The following is a 20,809-nucleotide window of genomic DNA, read 5'->3' as shown; positions in this document are numbered from 1 at the left end:
ATGCTTTTAGCATTTATTTTTTAATTTAATGCAATGCAATTGTTTAATAAATATGAATTGTTTTTCACACTATGAAAATAAATATGTTGAAAATAAAATAATCATTGTACGTCCAAACTATACAATTTATTTTTTTAAGTTGAACTGTCTTTCAAAATAGTGATTCAAGCAAAGATAAAATTAATAAGTCATTATGACATAAAGAACAAGACTTGAAGTGTGTAGATTTGAACAGACACTCAAAATACAAAGGAAGTTGGCATAATATATTTTAATCAATAAAACAATGTCTTTTATTATTCATTATTATATAAAATTACAATTTAACACTGTGGAATTGTGATACAGGGCCAATAAAACAACGACCACAAAAGACCACAGTCCATAAAAGTAACCAGTCAACCTCATTTTGAATGTTGTGAAACAAATTATCTACATTTTTAAAGTGCTGTTTAACACAATGCAGATGAAAATCTTAATGTGTGTTCAGAGAACAATCTTTACAATAGAAAAAACATGGATACAAATCTTTGTAAACATTTTAAATAAATTTAAGCAGCAAATACTTTAGTCATAATTAGTTAAAAACAACGTTAATCCTTCATCTGTTTAGGAATGTTGGTTTAAAAAGATACGGCAGACAAAGAGAATTTCCTCCCTGTCATGCCTTCACAGTGGGACTTGCGTCGGTCTGGGCGGGATTGGTCTGGGTGGGATTGGTCTGGGCACTCCTGGTCCTTGTCTAAAAGGTAGAGAAGCAGGTAAGGTCATTTATAATACAATGGCGATGGCCTTTTAAAGAGCTCAAAGAATAATTCATGTCCAGCGCACATTAGAAGTTCAGTATGTTTAATCTCTAACGCAACAAAATTAGAAGTAGCAACAGGCAAGTTTGATAACATAATCAAAAGAAATGTTCATAATCATTTAAAAGTTGGGTAAAGTCAAAGTAATGCAATAAATATGTGTAGACATTTGGAGTTACATTACCTCGGTTGAGATACTGAGGTATTCACTAGATGTGATGGGGCGTTTGGCTGAAAGAAGAAATCATGATATACTGCTAATGACATTGACATGGAAAGTTACAAAAGAGAATCAATGATGATTTTACAAGTAGAACATATTCGCAGTCGCAAGTAATTTATGGCACATCTGCAGATTAATTTCAGACACAAAGCTAATAGACTATGTATTATGTATAAATATAATTTCTGTTTTTTACCTGCGTCATTGACTGTGGGGTGGATGTTCTTGTCGCATTTCCATTAGATCGTGCATTTGCCTGGGCATTCGTTGGAGCATTTGCTTCATAAGATGACCTGTTGTAAGATATTATTAAATGACATTATTATCAGTGGAAAATCATCTCCAGACTTTCCATGTTGTTTTCTTACAACTTAAACAATAAGTTTTATTGTTGAAATGTCATCGTTGATTGATGGACCTGTTTCTTTTGGAGGTGCGGCACTTGACACAACGGTTAAGGGCGTCCCGTTTAAACACGTAGAGCAAAACAATGATTAAGACCACCAGAATTGGGACCACCAAAAGAAAGAAGATCAGAAGACCATCTCTGAGCGAATAATCTAAAAGAAGGATACAATACAACCATTAATAACATGTGACCGTGTGATGCGTTCATTCATCAGAGAGAGCGTGATCTTACCGATCTGTGCAGGGCCGCTGTTAATGCTTCCACCTCTACCTCCTTTGTCACAGTTGGGTGGGGCCCAGCCATCATTACAATGGCAGTTAAATTGATCATTACACACCTGTGAAAACAAACATCATGCATCTGGTTTAAATCAAGAGTTGAAACTTGATTCATGTGGAATTATTTTAATATGCTACGGTTTGAAATTCTGTCACCATTCTGTCATCTTATGACAGAAATTCATGACTTCTGTATAACAACACAGAAAATACTCTGAAGAATGTCTTTACCGTAAAATGAATCTGTTTTACTCAAGTGGTCTTCTGAGGTACTGACATACTGAACCAATGAGCTGTGATGTTATATACATGACTCTGTATACAGTACATAAAGTTCATAAAGGATATGATAGTAAATAAGGATGTTCTTTTAAAGCGATTATATTGCTTTGAAATAATTTACTTATATTAACTGATTTTAAGATAGATGCATGTCCTTTTTGGACATAAACATTCACTTTGGCTCGGACATTCTGCAAAATATCTCCTGTTGCGTTCAGCAGAAATCTGTAAGTCTGAAATGTTTGAGAGCTGATAAATGAAGACGACGTTTTTATTTTAAGGTGATCTAAGGTGCATAAATAAAACATATTTTTTGGAATGGCATAAAGGGATGAATCATTCACAATAACACCAAGAACGAGCCTTAAAGATTTCAGCCAAATGAAAATGTAGTCGCCATTGTGTCGTTCAAACCCCCTGTGACTTTCTTCGTTCTTGGAATCCAAAACAGAGTCCTTGAAAACGAGTTGTTTTTCTTTTTAGCTTTCAGCAGAGATGGACCTCTGAGTGCATTTTTGACCCTCATGTAAATACTCTCTGTTGAACTGCTACTTTGTTGATAACTTACTCCTTTACTGTTACAGTTTTTCTGGGCATCACACTTCTGACTCTGATCCAGAAATGAAGAATTTTTACAGGTAAACTCCAAACACGCCTGTGTGTGAGAGAGATGTTATTCATTTGTATTGAAGCTTTCACAATATACTGCTATTGACAATAACAATGACATTTAAAACCATGATTTTCTTTATCATGCTAATACTACACATATAATAATATTGTCAATTATTCAGCAACCATGAACAATATTGTCCCCAATAGTTACAAACTCTCTTTCTCTGTAGTAATTGTACTGGCAGATCGGCCCACCTCACTTGCGTACACACTTGGGCGGTCTTAGTCAAATCATAACACGAAATGGGTGAGCATTCGCTTTGAGATATGATGCATCTTTTGATCCGATACTTTAATTTTTGCAATTTTACGTGTCTAATACAGACATGGGCAACTTATAACACACCAAAGACACAGAAAAACACGTATTCGTGCCATATGACTCCTTTAATTTTAATCTTGCAGCCCTCTCTAATTAGTTCCTGTTTTTTTAATGTATAAATCCATTTTTTACTTTATATTCTTCTTTGAGCCACCTCAAGACTATTCTGATGCTGCTTTGCTTCTTTGTAAATTAAAAGACATTTTAAAATCATGTTGCTTTTCTATTTTATTTTCATGTGTGACCCTAAAGTAATCGGACTACATTACTCTTATAATGTGATACTTGGATTGCGTTACTGATTTCATTTTTATAAAGTAATTTGAAACTTTAACGGAAATTATTTATGTTACCCTTTTTATAAAGTAATTTGTAACTTTAACGGAAATTATTTATGTTACCCTGCCCAACCCTGGTAACAGAACACATACTGTACATTTTGCATGATAAGTAAAAAATAAGCATAGAATACGAGTGACTTGTTGTCTATGAATTATCTATCCTTACCTTTTCAGGAGCGCAGACTGTGCTAGTTTTGACATATGCTGGATCTGGCACATCTGAACCCATGTTAAAGTCAGCGTTCACACATTTGATTGTGCCTTCTTCTATTAGCTGTGTGCTGACTGTGGCTCCTGCCGGAGGCTTGTTGCTGTCAAACAGGCACTGAATTTTCCCACACATAACGTTCCTGTACAGATATACAAATAACTGTCAAATGCAATACAAATGTTGTATAATCCAATGTTTGACATTTTCCTGTGGCAGTGTAGAATCACCCAGTCATGTAATATAAGGATATTTTTGGTTTTAATTGAAATACTGTATGGATGGTTGTTCAAGTGGCTCAAAAAGATTCAATTGAAATGGACTCACTCTCCGACACAAGGAATCGGACTATTGCCAGATTTTCCGCAGTTCCCAAAATCATTCCCTAGTGAATTGACATATCTGAAACACTTGTCATCGGCTTTAGTCGCCTCTACATAGAGAGAGAAACGGAGGAGAATTAATTATGCGAAATACACTTTGTAAAGAATTTGATGTTTGGGAATATATTGGCGGACCAACAAATGCCTGATCTACATCGTGATCTACCTGAGCCAAAGAGCTGTTTGCACTGATAGTCCAGCGTCTGACAGCGGCCCTCAAAGCAGTATGCGGTTTTACTGGCACACGGCAGACCGTCCATAAGGTAGAAATCTCCCGGACAGAACTCAGACGTCCCATTACAGAACTCGGGAAGGTCACAGGTGTTCTCCGACGGTCTGCAGGGGGATCCAGACACTTTAATCTGTAGAAAGACGGAATCACGCTCGCATTTAATCATGTTTATTTGTTTTAAGCAAAAGCCGTAATGTGTGTGTGACACGTAATGTGTGTGTGACGTCACCTGGCAGTTTTCACAGCAAAGTCCTGTGGCACAGGCAGAGTTCTTTGTTAAAGTGCATGTAGCGGCATCACAACATTTATCTTTGCACCTCTGTAACACAACATGACCATAAAGAACTCAACATTGTGCATTTAGTCTAACACTTATCTGTGGTCTGTGCATTTTGATACATGAGGTTACATTATGATACGTTTAAGTGAAAAAAAACCTAAAAAAAGATGAGCCTTGATTTAGATTCACCGCGCATTCACACTTTCACCATCTATACACCGCAAAAGACCAGGGTGGTGCGACACGGCACATGGCTTGTTCTAATAGAATTATCACGCCACATCCAGAGTCAACTAAATGTTGAATTATAATGGGTTCAAATTTTTTAACGTTATATTGTCTTTTGTTGCGTCGCATCACGCGGTGTATACATGGTCTTGGTGTAATACATTTTGACATCATGAGGATTTTGCATTAAAACACAATAGGAATACTGTGAGGTGGAAAGGATTTGGCTGACTGAATTTTTTGGCCAGTACAATAATTCTAAAATATTCTACAGCAAAAACAGGATTTTGTTTAGGTCCAGGGTGTCTTAATGGATAGAGAATTGGTTGTCTTCATGCAGTTCTTCCAGATGAAGATATATTGTCTATAACATCAAAAATAAAGTTTGAGGTAGTCAAGGTACACGGCAAGATACTGTTACCATACCTCCGGGGTGCCACAGTCACATTGTTCCTCTTTTTCCAGAATGCCGTTCCCACAAATGGCCAGTGTCATGATCTTGTCAGGAGAGGGCGGGTTCTTCAAACACACCCCACCACCATTCAATATCAGTCTCTCGAAATTCCTGTCACTGCAGTCACTGAATTTAGTGGATCCACTGTTGTCACAACAACAAGAAATGAGAGGTCTGTATTTGACAGTTTCTGTCTGTGTATTGTGTCAACACAAAGCTTTGGCTTCAGTTAAAGCGAATGTAACACAGGCAGTTTATACCAATCTCATAGTAATCTTGAGTACCTATCTCTCGCTGGTTGTTGTGTGGGCCTTCCAGAAGAATTGTCCAAGAAGGGACTAAGAAAAGTTGTAATGTAATGGAATTTCATGTTTGAAAAACTTCCCAAAACCTATATGAACCTTGGGGAGTGTATCGAGCACAAAAATACTACATTATACGCCCAACTCAATTTTTGAGAGGCCAGCACATTTAACATTGTAAAGAAGTCAGAATGCATGAAACACAGTTGAACCACCCCTTTAAAATTATTTGAATTGAAAATATATATAAGAATTTAATTTATGGATCAAAACTATGTTACATTCAATTTCATTCATCATACTTGAAGTACGGCTGCTGCAGTGTTGAATATCAGCATGCTCTTATACTCCTAGTGGACATGATGGATATGTGTCAGTTATTAACCATGTTTAACAGTGAACACTACATGTATCGCATACAAATTTTGTCATTAATGACATATTTTCTAGAAGTTTCTAAAAGGTTTTGTCATTGCAAAATTTAAGACGTGGTAGAAATTATTAAGAGCATTTCAAACAATTTGGGAATAAAATTGAAATGTTTAATCTTTCTACTGCTAATTTCATAGCAAGCACAAGTACAATAATTAAATAACATTCACATAATATGTACTCAAATATTTTGTTGAAAAAATAAAAACAATACATTATCCCTTTAACATGTCATAAGACATTATTTTTGAGGGATGGACTGAAATTTTTGTCAAAAATTAGAAACAGAGAACACTTTTGTGACTGCTGGTGATGACGAGATATTTCCTTCAGTTTATAGTTGATAAAACTCGCTTTGCATGTGAAAAATAGATCTGGCGAAGTGGTACCGGATGCAAATTTTGGTTAAAGAGGGGGTTCAACAGTTATTTGTTTACACTGTTAAACATGTTGGCTTCTAATGCTTGACATGGTCAACTTTTCAAAAAACGTGTAGGTATGACTTAGTATTTCTGCACTCGATTCACTCTGCCAGGGTTCGTATAGGTTTCGGAAGTTTTTTTCAAACATGGAATCCCAATTGCGTTACAAGGGTTCTTAGTCCCTTATTGGAGAATTCTCCTATGGAAAAGCACGCCCCGCGAGCGAAAAGGCACATCCACATTCGCATACCTGAGAAAAAGTGTACGCCCACTCGTCAACAAGCCGCTTCACTCGACTGACGTAAGTTCAGCTGTGTTTGATTGTTCACCGCATTTGGGTAATGAATGTTAAATAAACGGTAGATATGGTGCTGGATTTGGAGATGGTTTGAAACTGGTACCCAGCGTTAAAAGATGCCGGACATGAAGTGCACGCGGTAGGTCAAACTAAGTAAAAAACTGTGTTTTGTTGGCTATCGGCGTGTACATGCAAAATGTAAACAACAAGAATATATGGTGAATCAACAGTTAGGCAGTTATAATGCGATGATGTATTGTGTGCTTGTGCAGTTGTCCCCCCTCGCTATACAATTCTCCAGAATATCATTTAATGGTGTGGCATTATGAATGGTCTTCGCTAGAATTACGGCCCACATAATCTGCATGTTAAGGGAGTGTCTGTACACTTGTTAACACCCTTAAACAGTTTAATGTACAGTTAAGGAATGATCAAGTCATTGACCTGGCGGAAGGTGCCATGATGCAACTCCCCCCATCACAAGTAGCACAGGAACGGACATCATGGTTCATGCCCAGGTTATGTCCCAGCTCATGAGCCACCACAGTAGAGAAGTACTGCAGAGAATCGCTGCTGAACTGTGAGCAGAACAAAACAATCATCTTAAATGTGTGGCATATGATATGGATTACATTGACCACAATAAATAGCAATAAATAAATGTGACAACACAGAAAAGAAAGGAAAACAAGCAAATAAATAAAGCTGCGATTCAGTCACATTTCAACATGTACACTGTAATTGTCGGCTTCTCTTCGAGCATCATTTTGCAGACACACCTTTTCATTAATAAAACATGCTGGGTTCAGATTACTGCCTTCAGAAAAACAATAACCCCCAAAGACGACAGCACGCTCAACACTATTCTAGCACAGCCAATAGTATTATTATACTTAAAGGTCTCTTAATGCAGTGTAAGTTTTTTACCACATTGATTGCTCCGCTGGTGTGAGCAGAGCACACGGTCCCTACGAAGGCCATGCCGAGCACACCTCCAGGGTACGAACTTGAGCGACCCCTTTAAGAAACAGAGATAAAGATCATGTAACATCTACAAACATCTCAAAAACTAGAAAAGTGCATTGGACTTATTTGTTCAAACTATCGTTTTTTGCGACCAATAGTAGATGGGGAGTGTCTGGCAATATGTGTGAAAGAAATAATTATTTTCTTGTTTTATTTGGTGCTGATGGTGGCACAGAAATGATACACCCCATACTGCAGGTTGATTTGGACCTTAACTCATTTGGCAGTTATGTAAATAGTATTTGTTCAGGATCTACAGTAATGACTATACTGCGTGTACTTCAGTGATGCAACTCATTAATTTCTAAGTGCTGAAATCATTTAAATGTATCTTTTGGTAGTATTCTCTATGATACAGTGTTACTTACACAACGAACTGCGCCACGTCATGTCTGAGTTGAGGTAAAAGTTCTTTCCTCCTCCAATTCACAAACCTGCCCAACACCTCTCCAGCATTGCCTTCCACGCTAAAAGGGTTTTCTTTCTCAAAGATCTTCAAACCAATCAGTGCTATCCGGATGTTCAGCGGTTTGTAATACTGAAACAGACATCGAAGCAGCCACACATTCACACAGATACTCTATTATATACTGTAAGTCTATTCACACCGAGTCGTAATTTACTTGGGTAAAGTAAGAAAGTACTTGATTTACTGAAGTATTAAAGATAAAACACATAAAAAATTATTAAAAAAATGTAGTTGAGTAAAATGTCTGATATACAGTATGCTAATTCATTGAAGTAAAAATGAACTCCTCAAGTAAAAAATACTTGGAAGGTCCAATGTGTCATTTTTTTGGAGGATGTTTGGACAGAAATGCATTAAAGATGGTTTCATCGGACGCATGCGCCTGGACAGAAGATAACCTCCCGGTCTGGTTAGTGGCTAAAATAAATATTTCTATAAAATTTATACTATTATTTTATTAAATAATAGTTGTATGAAATAAACAATTTGTGCATTTTATTTTTTTAATTAAATAAACAATTTTGACCCTGGATAACTATTTTGTTTTCAAAATTGAGATCTATAAATCACATGAAAGCTGATAAAATAAGCTTTCCATTGATGTATGGTTTGTTAGGATATGACAATATTTGGCCGATATACAACTATTTAAAACTCTGGAATCTGAGGGTGCAAAAATCGAACATTGAGAAAATCGCCATTAAAGTTGTCCAAATAAAGTCCTTAGCATAGCATATTACTCACAAAAAGAAAGTTTTAAAATGTTTACGGTAGTGCATTTACAAAATATCTTCAAGGAACATGATCTTTACTTAATATCCTAATGATCTGATGAAAGAGGTTTATAAAGACCTTATATAAGGAAGCGTTATGTTTGAATCAACTTAGAATGAGCTATTTCTATCCAGAGCTGTTGAAAAACAGAGTAACGACACTCACATAGACGTCCGTTGGAAGAATGGAATGCGGAAGTAACATGTGTCAAGGAGCGATCAATAGTTCCAAACACTGCACTGAAGCCCATTCATTTCAATATCTCCCAGACGACTTTGCTTTACAGTTGGTGAAATAACGGCATGTTTATACATTTTAACAAGTTGGCGGACATATCTTATATTCATAGAACTTATATTCATCTGCTATAAATGTAGTTAGTATTCAGTGTACACAGTGTGCTAAGCAAAAAGTTGTTTTAGCAAAAAGAAAATATAGTTGCTGTTATCTGTCTCGCTAAAATCCATTTAAATAGGGTGACAGCACGGATTTGTTTGGAGCTATTGAGGGCTCCATGAACCAAGTGACCACACGGCAGCGAGATCAAGTGTCATAACTCTCATATTCAACGGCTCTGTTTCTATCTGGATACACCATGATTGCTCTTGCATGGATTTCACAGTGTTGTTTCTACTGCTGCATTTCGTAAATACGTCAGCTTCTGTAGAGCTTCAAAAGAGGAGAGTGGAGTGAGCCGTTGGTTGCAGTTCGAAATTGAATACACTGGACCTTCAAGTTGTACCTGATTAAATTCAATGTCAATATGAAAATATACTGTGACTTAAAATACAATATTGCACATGCTAGCCATAACAGCAAAGGCATAAGACATACTTGTGGTTGCTTTAATTCTTACCAAATCTAACATGTTAGCCAGTAGGACCATTTCACCCTCCACTGCAGATGAATTTTGCTTCTTATAGATGAACTGATAAAACATACAAAAGCCGGTCAAAACAACATCACAATCAATTAAAAACAATACCAAGAAAACATTTAATGGAGAATACTCACCCTCAAGTTGTCAACTACCAATACCAACTCCACATATTTGGTCTGAGGCAAGCTTCGTTTCTCCTGCAAATAAACTTTGAAATGAGTGTGTGCGGACATATGAATGTGAACATAGCGTTTACGAGACATCTTGCTAACCCTTAAAAACATAGGCATGCTAGGCTGATGCGAGTTGTCTTCGGTTTGATGCGTATCATTGGCCAGTCCACATACAAAAGGCTCTTGCTGACTGTCTTTCAGCAGAAAGAGGAGATGTTCGTTGGCTTTGGACTGCAGGACGGGTTCCACTCCATAGCTTTCATTACCAATGAGAATAACACCCCTGCAACATGGCAGACAAAAACACACCCTAGTTATGGCGTAATGTTTGCATAGTCAAATATTTAACTGTTTATACGTGCCTGGTCAAATTTCAAACTAGAGTAATGTTTCCAAAGGTCAATATTGTCAGAAATTTGTTGTACAAATTGTGGAAACAGTTTTTACAATTCCTGACATTACTGTATCATCTGAGGATTATTCTCAGCATATTATAAATGTACACATGACCTTGATGACTTGATGTTCAACAATTAACGGGACAATAGATAAGGAAGACAAAACTTAAAGATGAACTGATAAAACATACAAAAGCCGGTCAAAACAACATTACAATCACATCACAAGTAGGGGAATTTGAAAACGTTTTAAAAAATACTCATTAGTCATTATTACGCTTGGTGACGCTGGTCCTGTAGAAAGCTGCCTTGCACACACATTAGTAGCTTGCTGTAGCAAAATGTAATGAATAATGAATGAAATGCTTAAAGGAGCTTTATGTAATAATTTGACTGTAATACATCAAAACAATACCTTAATATGTTCGTTGACATTTAAAAAATGATAAGTTCACATATTGGTTTGTCCAAAAAAAATGCTATAGCCAGTTACTCTACGCTGAAATCTGCGTTCCGTGCCGGAATGTCTTTTTTTGTTTTGGTCCTTGTGACCCCTCCCACTGACAATTTACTCACTAGTGTATTTGGACAGCTCGGTTGCCAGATGTCGAGAATCACAACATATTGACGCAAACAAACTATCTGGGTCAGAGCAGATTCCACCCTTTTCAGTACTATTACGTCGCAAATTTAGAAAGGATTAATATATTATACTACAACTTACGAAGACTAATTATCTATTTAATTGCGGTTATTTAAATGAGACAGCAACATGTCTCGTGAACACAACCTCCGGAGGACACAACCTCTGAAACAAGCTGCTGATTGAGTTATATTTTCAGACAACAAAACCACTGCAAACGTATAAATGATCAGTTAAATGTAAGAGTTTATGCTTTCCGTTACACTCAACCCAGCTCAATGCTCAAAACTAATATGAATAGTACATTTTTTCCAAGTTCATACCTGAGACCTTCACAGGTGCTGAGAGCTACAAGAGAGTCTTCATAACCCTCCACATACCCATGATAGTGACAGAGCACCTGCAACAAACCATTAGAACATTTGAAAACATTGAAACTGGATTAAAATGTGTGATGAATTTGTTATTTGGTTTACTGTAGATCAAAAGAATAAGTGTTAACTTAGCCAGATTCCTACAGTGCTTCATTAACTGATCAAGACATATTAACTCAGTGATAGTGGACGATACAAAAATTCATACAAAACAAATTCTTACAGGTTTTTTGGTGTGCATTTTCACTTTCTGTGCATCCTGGGACAACACGACAAAGTTTTCCGACAAAAAATCTCTGGCAAAACATAGAGCAAATGGTAACAAAGATAAATAAATTCTGTACAAAAACTATAAAAAAAATGATACTTGAAAAATGTTTCACTCGAGTTTACCCTCTGATATACAGTATGTTATTTAAAGCCTTATAAGAAAATGACACCAATACATACAGAATATAGTTTCATTTGAAACTGTAATGTTAAAAAGTGAATATTTCAGTCATATGTCTTACGTGTTCTTTGAAAGATGCAGTAATCGCTCGCTGCCATTAATGCTGATCGAGTATGTAACACTGTCAGCATGTCTTTCCTAAAATCATACACATTTTAAAACAGTAGAAGAGAAGAGTAACTTGTTTCCAGTATGTGTGAAAAGTGGTTTCTAATGTACCTTTTCAGATGTATGTGATGTGTCTGCATTTCTCCTCCAGCGCTCATGAACCAGCCAAGGTTTGACCACCTTATAGTTCTTAATATATGACGTCTGATCTATGGCTTTAAGGGCAAAATAAGAAAATCAGTACATAAATCAAATAGACTCTTAAGAATGAAAAATATTTATGGGCCTCTTTATTATGATTAATAAGCTAATTAATGTACAGTGCAATGGAGGATGTGGATCACGTTTTTATTCGAATAAGCAGATAGTTTCTGTATAAGTATTATTATGTATAGTATTTATACTTAGTTTAATGTGGAAGAGCAACACATTATGATGGTAGGCTATATTTTATGAACTATGATTTTTTACAAATTCTAAACAAGACGTATACATGTAATTACACACAGCAAGCCAAAACACATTAACTTTCCATATATTTTACTAGTAATGGGCGATATAAACGATATGTGATATAAACGAATATTGTTCAAAATGTTTAAAACCAAATGCGTTACCTCGGCTGCAGGTTTGAAATATGTTTTTTTAAAGTATCTGTGCATTTACACAAAATAATTTATTTGCCTAATTAATACTGGAATTATTTTCAGTACAGTTTATGTTCCTTAACTAAAAAGACTTTTAAGGCATAAGAACCAAGGACTTAAACTAAGTATAGTGCCTTTTAGAAGGAAATACTTTAATATTCATCTGCAACGTTTTGTTGTATAATTACAGTTTTGCTTTTGCACAATAAATGTTCTCAAAACGACATATGTTTCTTTATCTCTTTAAAGAAAAAATACATTTAGCAGTTTGGCTTTCCTAAGGGTCTGTGTAACCTGTTCTGAAATGGTTCAATTATAATTTATATATCCCAATATATATCGTTATCGCAAGAGGCTGCAATATCGCAATATGGATTTTAGTCCATATCGCCCATCCCTATATTTTACCTATATTTACTTATAGCCACGGGGCTTTTAATGTAGAATTGTCGTGGTTTTTGGTGGGAGAAACACGAAACTTCTTTGTCTCTAACTTTCTTCACGACATTGTGCGCGAACAAACTAACCAATATGAAAGTATCAGAACTAAAGTCAAGGTCACTTACCGTGATAAATCGCGATTTTGGTCATGAGGAAAATGAACAAGTGAATGTACCGTGTCATCCTGCTACTCTAGCTCCTCGCGCTCAGGTGAGACGCTCAGGTGAGCTCAGCTCGAGCCAGGGGCGTGCACGAGCAGTCAGACAGGTGGAGCGACATTCTTTTCACTGAAACAATCATACCTACAGGTTACGCACATGCACTTATCTGGAATATCAAGCATTTATTTTTGATTATATAGAAATGTCTTATTTGGGCATACATGCTTTATTTTAACTACACTTTAGCTGTAAATGTAAACATTTTGTCTGCTTTAATATTGGGGTAAATTGTAGTTAATATTGTATGTTATATGTTGTTTTTGATACCTCATACCATATTTATACCCATATTTTTTGAACGGCATTTATCGATACATTATATACATGTGACATATATTGTAATATATGCTTTATTCCCATAGAGGACGCGTGTGTTCTCCAAAAAGACAGTCATCCATTGAGACGCATTTAAATGTCAATCCAATTTAATCGTCATTTTATTTTATTTTTTAGAATAACGTAAAGACTGACACGACATCATACTGTTTTATCATTTGTATATTATTTATTAGGCGGCGATGACAAATCTATTTTACACGAAATGTAAGACGAGTGTGTGGTGTTTGAATCAGGCATATGAATGGGCGACTGTGTGGGTCCTGGCGCTTCAGCGTTCACTGCTTGTTTAGCGTGTGTTGTTGATATGAATGGTCACATTGTTAAATTAAACGCTGCTCACCGAAAACAACTAAATAAGAGCGCTGAAGGTGTATGTCGATATGTTAACTGTTACTTTAAACGAAAGGATAACGTGTTATTTTTTGCTTAGGACATGAGTATTTAATATGCGTTTAAAACCCTCCATACACGGACATATGGAGGTACATACATGACATATTCATATTTTAGTCCATATCGTGGTTATTGAATGTTGTCTAACTGGCAGTGAAGAGAATTGATCAGGATGAACTCCAGCACAGATGGTCTGATCTCTGCATGCAGCTCATGGCTGTGCCCATCACACAAGCAGCTCTCTGACATTCTCACTACAACACAAGAGATCACAAACAGTGATCACTGCAGGCTTGATGATGCTTTTTACAGGTCAGTGGTTAAAGGGAAGAGCTACTGTAAGGATGTAAAAATAGGTTTAAGTTCAAACACATATGTGAGGTGCTGCCCCTGTAATACGTCAGATGTTAAATATTGTGCACATGTGACTTCACAGGTGTGAACCCGTCTGTCTGGAGAGAGCTGAAGCGGACTCGCCTTGCGTCATTACACTATTGTGTCCACCCAACTCTGCATATTTGATCAGCAGTATTCATGTTGTGAGTGAAGGCCGCACCATTGAAGTGTACTCAGGGTCAGGAGAATACTGTGGCACCTGTCGTGGAGAGGAGGTTCAAAGATCCGACAATAATGGGTATTTTGAAAACTCTTTTCCCGGTACTATAAAGTCCTTTAGCTATAAATAATACTTTAAGTTCCGATTTGAACTTCACAAAGGTTTATTTTCACACATTTTGGTAATACAATAACAATTATACAAGTATTTATTCATATCACCTTTATGTATGACATTATAATTAAGCCTCTTAATTAAATTGGGTGTCTGATATTTGTACATACATTTAAACCTTGATCAGCATCTTTAAAGAATATTCTTAGAGGAGTTTCTATTTGTGGAAAATGTTCTACTATCTCATGTTAGCGAATTTATATATTTCTGATCATTGTTAGATGGGTGTTTGATAATCTTACTTAGTTTGACATTTTGACGAATGGTCTGACAGTGACCAACCACCATCAAGTTGTTGAGCAAAAATAACAAGCGTTTTTGTCCCATTATAACAAACAAAATCAACTTTTTATTTAAAAAGCTAATTGTTTGCATATAGTAAAGTGTCTAGAAATATTATAATATTTAACTGCTTTTACATAAATTGTTTTGTGTGTAATATAATATGTTTTAGTTTTTATTAAATTAAAGAATGAATTCTAATTACTTCACAGAAGTAAAAACATTATAGATTTACATCACATGTTGTTGAACTAAATGTTTCAAACTACTGATTGTTTGTATTTTATTTTCTATCAGTCCTCAGGAAAGAAGTCCTTTTTACAGCACTGTTTTGGAGTTAGAGAGCCCCACTGCGTCATGTGAGGTGAAGGTATGGAAACCACAAAATAAAATCCACTCTTTCATCATCACAAAAGCACAACCACCGGTCTCTGTTTGCTCATCGTGAGTTTCTCTATACAGCTTCTGTCTTTTGGTGGGCGTTCATCTGTGGCTATCGCCCATGTGGGTGTGGGACTAGAGACACTTAAAGAAAGGCAGGGTGGCCCAACCCTGGACCCAGGCATTGACCTTCAGCGAGTACAGGCTATGATGGAAGAAATGGGTACCGCCCTTTCACCAGGGGCTCAAAACCTGATGGAGCTTGTACAGAGCCAGCAGAAGGTCTGTATCCAGTCTGTTATTAAAGCATGGAGAACTTTTCCTCCATCGCGCCAAACCGTTCTTGTTGCTTAATCGTTCCACTTAGTGCTTATAACAGGACGTAAGCTTCTAAAATTAACACCAATTTCTAATTAGTTTTCCAAGTTCTGCTCCATTCAACACATAGGTGAAAAGTCTTTCATGTATATTTCGGTTTGCCTAAGCATTAATGATCTCTTCCAGGTGTTTCTCGCCAGAGGCTATTGAGGTTCAAACTCAATTCAAAAATTATGTTTTTGACTAAGTTTTCATGTTTTTATTTTATTCATTTTTGTTTTTTTAATTTAATTATTACTTAATCAAAACCACCCAATTGCATTTGATTTGATATTACTTGAAATGCACGATCAAATTAACATGATTTTTGAATGTTTTTGGATGTATCATACAGGATGGCTTTGAGTGATTATTTACAATGCAATTTACTCGCACTTCGTAATAAAAAATAAATTTTAATAGTTGAATGTAACGCTTGATTAATTTCTCATTCCTCAGAGAAGTACATTCTTCAAATATTTGTGTTTTCTCTCTGTTATGACAGGTGGATGATCTCATTTATGTATTACACACTGTAGATTGAACATAATACGTTTGATTGTACGATCTGGTAATAATCCCCCTTTGTCTTTGTGATTTGGTTCGTGTTGTGAACTGAAATGTTTCATTGAGGCTTGGCAAACGAACAATCGTCCCCTCTGTTTTCTGTCTTCAGAATAAATCAGACATGCTGAGTGGATTCATTCCTCTTCTCATGGGAGGAGGAGCTTTGAGCTGTCTGTCAAGAGGAGTTGGTGCCTCCAGTGCTTCTGTGGAGGGCCGACATCCACCGACCGGTCCTGAGCAGCTTCTGTCCAACAGCAGTGAGAATCAGATCCCAAGTGCCATGTCTGGCCCCATCAACCCAGAGCTGCTGCCAATGCTACAGAGCGTCTGCGGCCAGGTCACGCAGCTCCGCCTGGAGGAAGCCACATCTCCTGAAAGGAAGAAGAATGGGGGACGGTAAGTGTGAGTCATGTCCGGTTTTGAGGAAAATTAGTTCAGTGACTGCAGTCGTGGGAGCCAATCAAGTGGGTGGTTAAATTAAGTCAGCGGTTCATCATGATAAGAGTGTGACTACAACAGTGTCTGAATGGTAACCCTAATGTTTTTGACTTGATGTTATGGAGACATTTTAAAGGAATTTTGGACAAAATGTATAAATATCACAGCCATTGCCATTGATGTTTCTCAGGAAAGGTCCAATGTGTTAAGTGGGTCATATGTCTTTGTCTTGAACCAAGAAAGAAGTTCATGTTTCAACATACAAGTTTATTAGTAAAGTGTTTCAATGCCTTGAATGGGTGTGTCCGATACGTCAAAAATGTGTTTTATTGGGTACCTTTATAGAACATTTGTCCATTCACTGTCGTTAATTTGTTTTGTGTTGTTGTAGGGAGAGTCACATGTGCTGCGGAGGATTTGAGAAGATGCTGGAGTCGGTTGTAGAGAAGAGGATGGAGGAGATGGAGAAAAGGTTAAAAGAGCATCTGGACGTGCGCCTTGATGCTCTTCAGCAGAGACTTGAGGTCACTCTTCAGCAGGCACTTTCACACATGCCGCAGCACCAATGAACAAAACTTCACAGATGATTAACCTAAACATTTAAAAGGGAAAAACTAAATGGCTGAGCTTTTGCTTCTAAATGTCTTTTTCTGTAAAAGAAAATGTAACAAGAATTCACCAGAAGTCCTTTATGACAGATTTCTAACGTTTATGTAACGTTTTACATTTATGTAACTGTTGTTGGCCAAGAAGGAGTTGTGGTTTGAAGGGCAATCACTGACCTATGAGTCTTTCCCATGAGACTTGTATTACTGGGCTGTTCAGTTTGTTCTTTAGTACAAAGACTGTAGCAGCAACTACAAAAAGAACAGTTAGTAATGTGTTTTACTGTTGATACTATTTGTAATGTTGTATTTTAATTCAATTATTTTAATGCTGCTACAATAACTATTTTTCTACTATTCTGACAATTATAAAGTACTCATTCTCACAGTTTGGTACAAATGGTTACCACAGTTAATATAGAATCTGGACAAATACAGTAGTTGCACTGGTTGTTTATTGGACAGCAGAGGTCTTTCGTGCAATGAAAAGGGTTCAGTATTAACTGTAATTGTGAACTGCCTTTGTGAATACATGTTTACACTGACTGTACTGGAAAACTAAGGACAATAAAAAAAAATACTATTTATACTAAAACGAACAGTTTTATTACAGTTATATATCTATTAATCTTTAGTTTGTGACACCTTAAAATATGGTTTTGACCTAGACTACATAAAGAACTTTTATGCCTGGGTAATGGTATTGTTTAAATGAATGTTTCGATTTGGAGTTATTCATAACATGCTATCAATTACCACAACAAAAATTAAGACTTCTCTCCAACTCTAGGTCTGGGGGGTTTAGAGGACATTTCCCCCCCTGATTTTCCTTGGACCCCTCCAAAAATATCCAGCTGACAATTAAAAAAATACACAATTAAATACTTCTTATGTGTAGTATCAAGCACTTAATAATCACAGACTTTTCTTTTAAATTATGCATGCAATGAACCATGACTATTTATTACTGCTGGACCAGAATACCTGTTTGTCCCCCCAGTCGTTCGTGGCTAGTGCTGGGCCTGCTTGTCTCTGTTTGTATAAACGTACTGTTTCCTTAGATACCTAATGTCAATATCCCTTTCAGGAATTCTACCTATGAATGGTCTTGTTTTTGCATATTAAGATGCTGAAGAAGGAAGTATTTTAATGTAAACTAACAGTTTAGATTTAACTTTTTTTGAAAACCCTTTTAATGAAACTTATAAAGAATGTGTTCGTAAAATCCCAATGCTAACAGGTCTTGCTCAACTCGTCTTCAGTAGTAGTAATGTTTTATTTTATCAAAATGTAATTTAATTAATTTTTTTAGTAGTTATAAAAGCTTTGAGTTGTGTCTTAGAGCCCTGCATTCCAGAAGCCGTGTGTCTATCCTCTTATTTACCGTATGAACATCAACACGAGATGTTATTGGCAGTCTCCCATCACCCATGATGGAATTTGCCACATTCAGGAAAACCTAGCATCAGTTACAAACACTGCTGAATTTACTAACTCCAAACTAAAGGAATTTATGCATAAAACATTCACGGTGAATGAACTGAAATTGCTCCAAATTAGCAGGTTTTAGTTAGTGTTTTAAAGAGCCCTATGAATAACTTTCCACCTGGATGAAGTGTTGAACTTCTGACTATTGCGCTGTCATGTGATTCTGGACACAGATTGAGCGTCCGACATCCACATCAGAAGTGGTTTTGTAACAGTAGAGAAATGAGTCAGTTGCGGAGGTGGTACCAGTGAAGAACAGCAGATGTTTTTGTGCAGACACCCACGCCCCAGAAGTCAAACGGCCAGACTGAATCAATAGTGTCCTTCATGCAAACCACACTATCACTCACGTTATAAAGAAAGAAAATAGCCCTAAATGTTAATTAAGTGAATCATATATTCATATTTTGCATCAGTCATTCTAGAAATCCAAAATCAAAAAGGAACTTTTTATTAATGGTCCGGTGTATGAAATTTATCGACATCTATCGGTGAGGTTGCGAATTACAACCAACGGCTCACTCCAACCCACCGTTTGAAGCACTACGGTGGCTGACACAGAACTAAGATGTCCTCATGTTTTCGCTTCTTTGCTGAAGGCGATAAAGTATTTAAGAAATGTGATTTGTCCATCTAGGGCTACTGTAGAAACAACATGGTGAATTCCCTTCAAGAGGACCCGCGGTGTATGTAGATAGAGAAAGCTCATTCTAGGGTAATAAAAACTTAACGCTTCACTTCAAGGTCTTCATACTCCTCTTCATACATTTAATTTATGTTAAAATGACACAATGGACCTTTAAGACTCAATTTTCCTAATGCAATTTTTTTTTATTTTAGATATGAGACATTTTTATGAGATTCATCCATTTACTGTAAATGAACTGACTGTCTGCATCTCATATTGGATGATTGTATTATTCTTCTATCTCTTCACTCGAGTCGACCCAAGTCCACTGAACATCTTCCAAGATCAACTGAAGCTGTTCCTGAGAGGAAATGAATGCAAACCCGCCTGTTATTCCCGAGTTCTACTGCCTGAAGTCATCCTTTAAAGTTGTCCGGAAAAAACATCCCCAACTTTATCACTTAAATCAAATAAGCTTACACGTAACAGATGAGCATTTGTGCAGTCTTGTGCAACGAGTTTGCTTTATATGTTCGTAATCTGTCCACATTGCTCGTTTTAGTCCTGATTGGACTAGAGCAGAACTTGAGCTGGTATAGGACCAGAATGGCACCGGGAATTTTCACTGTTTTCTATTTCTGTGCCACAAAACCATTGCCAAATTTGTATCTTCAAAATAAATTTGACGCATTTTTCCAAGATGACTTTAGGCATATCTAACACTTGTGCCTTGAATTGCATTGAAGTACTTGCTGTAGATCTGTATGCAACACGCTGTGCTTTCAATAAACCAACAAATGAGGGCAGCATTTCACAACTGAGTGACGATAAAGGAATGATTGCTTTAAAGCTATTATAAACCAAACCTTACACTAAGACCTCATACCAAGCCAAACCAATAAATACTCCAATAATAAAGGTAATAACAGCCCCGTAACCTCTGCTAGAAACCTAAACCAACCCCCCAAATCTGATTTGCCGACAAGCAATTTGATTCATGTCTTGGTGAAATCATATAACATTTCTTTTACATCATTTGTGATCAACACAATGTTCTAGAATGTTAGCACTGAGCTCAGAGATTTGGCCTGGTTTGAAGAATAGCTGTTTAAAAGCAATAATAATGAAAAACAAGTAACAGTTTTATGATTCCTTCATTGCTTATTTTGTTTCGAGGTTACGAGGTGAGCCAGACCATGAGTAATGAATCTGATACATCTGAGTGGATTTATGAGCCATATTATGAACTGTAAATCTTTTACAGAATGTTGATCAAAGGTTTTAATATGTATGCAAACATGATATCCAAACATGAAAGGAAGTGATTATACTTCAATCGAATTGAAATTATTTAAAGAAGCAAAAGAATGAGAAAAGGACTCGAGCAAGCACAGCCACTCTACAGGACCCCTATTAAAAAC

At 36.5% G+C, this 20,809-nt stretch overlaps 2 protein-coding genes across 3 annotated transcripts; one reads left to right on the top strand and one right to left on the bottom strand.

The window, feature by feature from the left end:
- Positions 1-255: 255 nt before the first annotated feature.
- On the bottom strand, positions 256-13,640 carry zgc:174164 (uncharacterized protein LOC570656 homolog). 2 transcript variants are annotated; one of them, XM_056771709.1, is made up of 22 exons: positions 13,085-13,640; positions 11,983-12,086; positions 11,825-11,901; positions 11,536-11,608; positions 11,262-11,338; positions 9,997-10,180; positions 9,859-9,921; positions 9,701-9,772; positions 7,970-8,139; positions 7,503-7,593; positions 7,020-7,153; positions 5,094-5,265; positions 4,389-4,478; positions 4,094-4,289; positions 3,872-3,977; positions 3,503-3,686; positions 2,567-2,653; positions 1,670-1,775; positions 1,448-1,589; positions 1,226-1,322; positions 991-1,037; positions 256-742 (listed from the first exon to the last, which is right to left on the bottom strand). In XM_056771709.1, exons 1-22 carry the CDS (start codon positions 13,140-13,142, stop codon positions 670-672), a joined length of 2,403 nt encoding a protein of 800 aa, XP_056627687.1. In that variant the 5' UTR covers positions 13,143-13,640; the 3' UTR covers positions 256-669. The 2 variants fall into 2 exon arrangements, with proteins under 2 accessions (XP_056627687.1, XP_056627688.1); XM_056771710.1 differs by lacking the exons at positions 11,262-11,338; positions 11,536-11,608; positions 11,825-11,901; positions 11,983-12,086; positions 13,085-13,640 and adding an exon at positions 10,711-10,824.
- Positions 13,641-13,797: 157 nt separating this feature from the next.
- On the top strand, positions 13,798-17,867 carry c17h10orf88 (chromosome 17 C10orf88 homolog). Its single transcript, XM_056771712.1, has 6 exons — positions 13,798-14,224; positions 14,349-14,546; positions 15,222-15,294; positions 15,387-15,587; positions 16,339-16,625; positions 17,059-17,867. The coding sequence occupies exons 1-6, from the start codon at positions 14,085-14,087 to the stop codon at positions 17,234-17,236; spliced, it is 1,077 nt and encodes a 358-aa protein (XP_056627690.1). The 5' UTR covers positions 13,798-14,084; the 3' UTR covers positions 17,237-17,867.
- The last annotated feature ends 2,942 nt before the right edge of the window (positions 17,868-20,809 follow it).

Source organism: Triplophysa dalaica, chromosome 17, assembly GCF_015846415.1.
Source record: "Triplophysa dalaica isolate WHDGS20190420 chromosome 17, ASM1584641v1, whole genome shotgun sequence".
Classification (NCBI taxonomy): Eukaryota; Metazoa; Chordata; class Actinopteri; order Cypriniformes; family Nemacheilidae; genus Triplophysa; species Triplophysa dalaica.
The sequence above is the reverse complement of the archived record's forward strand: the minus strand, read 5'-3'. Positions and strand labels throughout refer to the sequence as shown.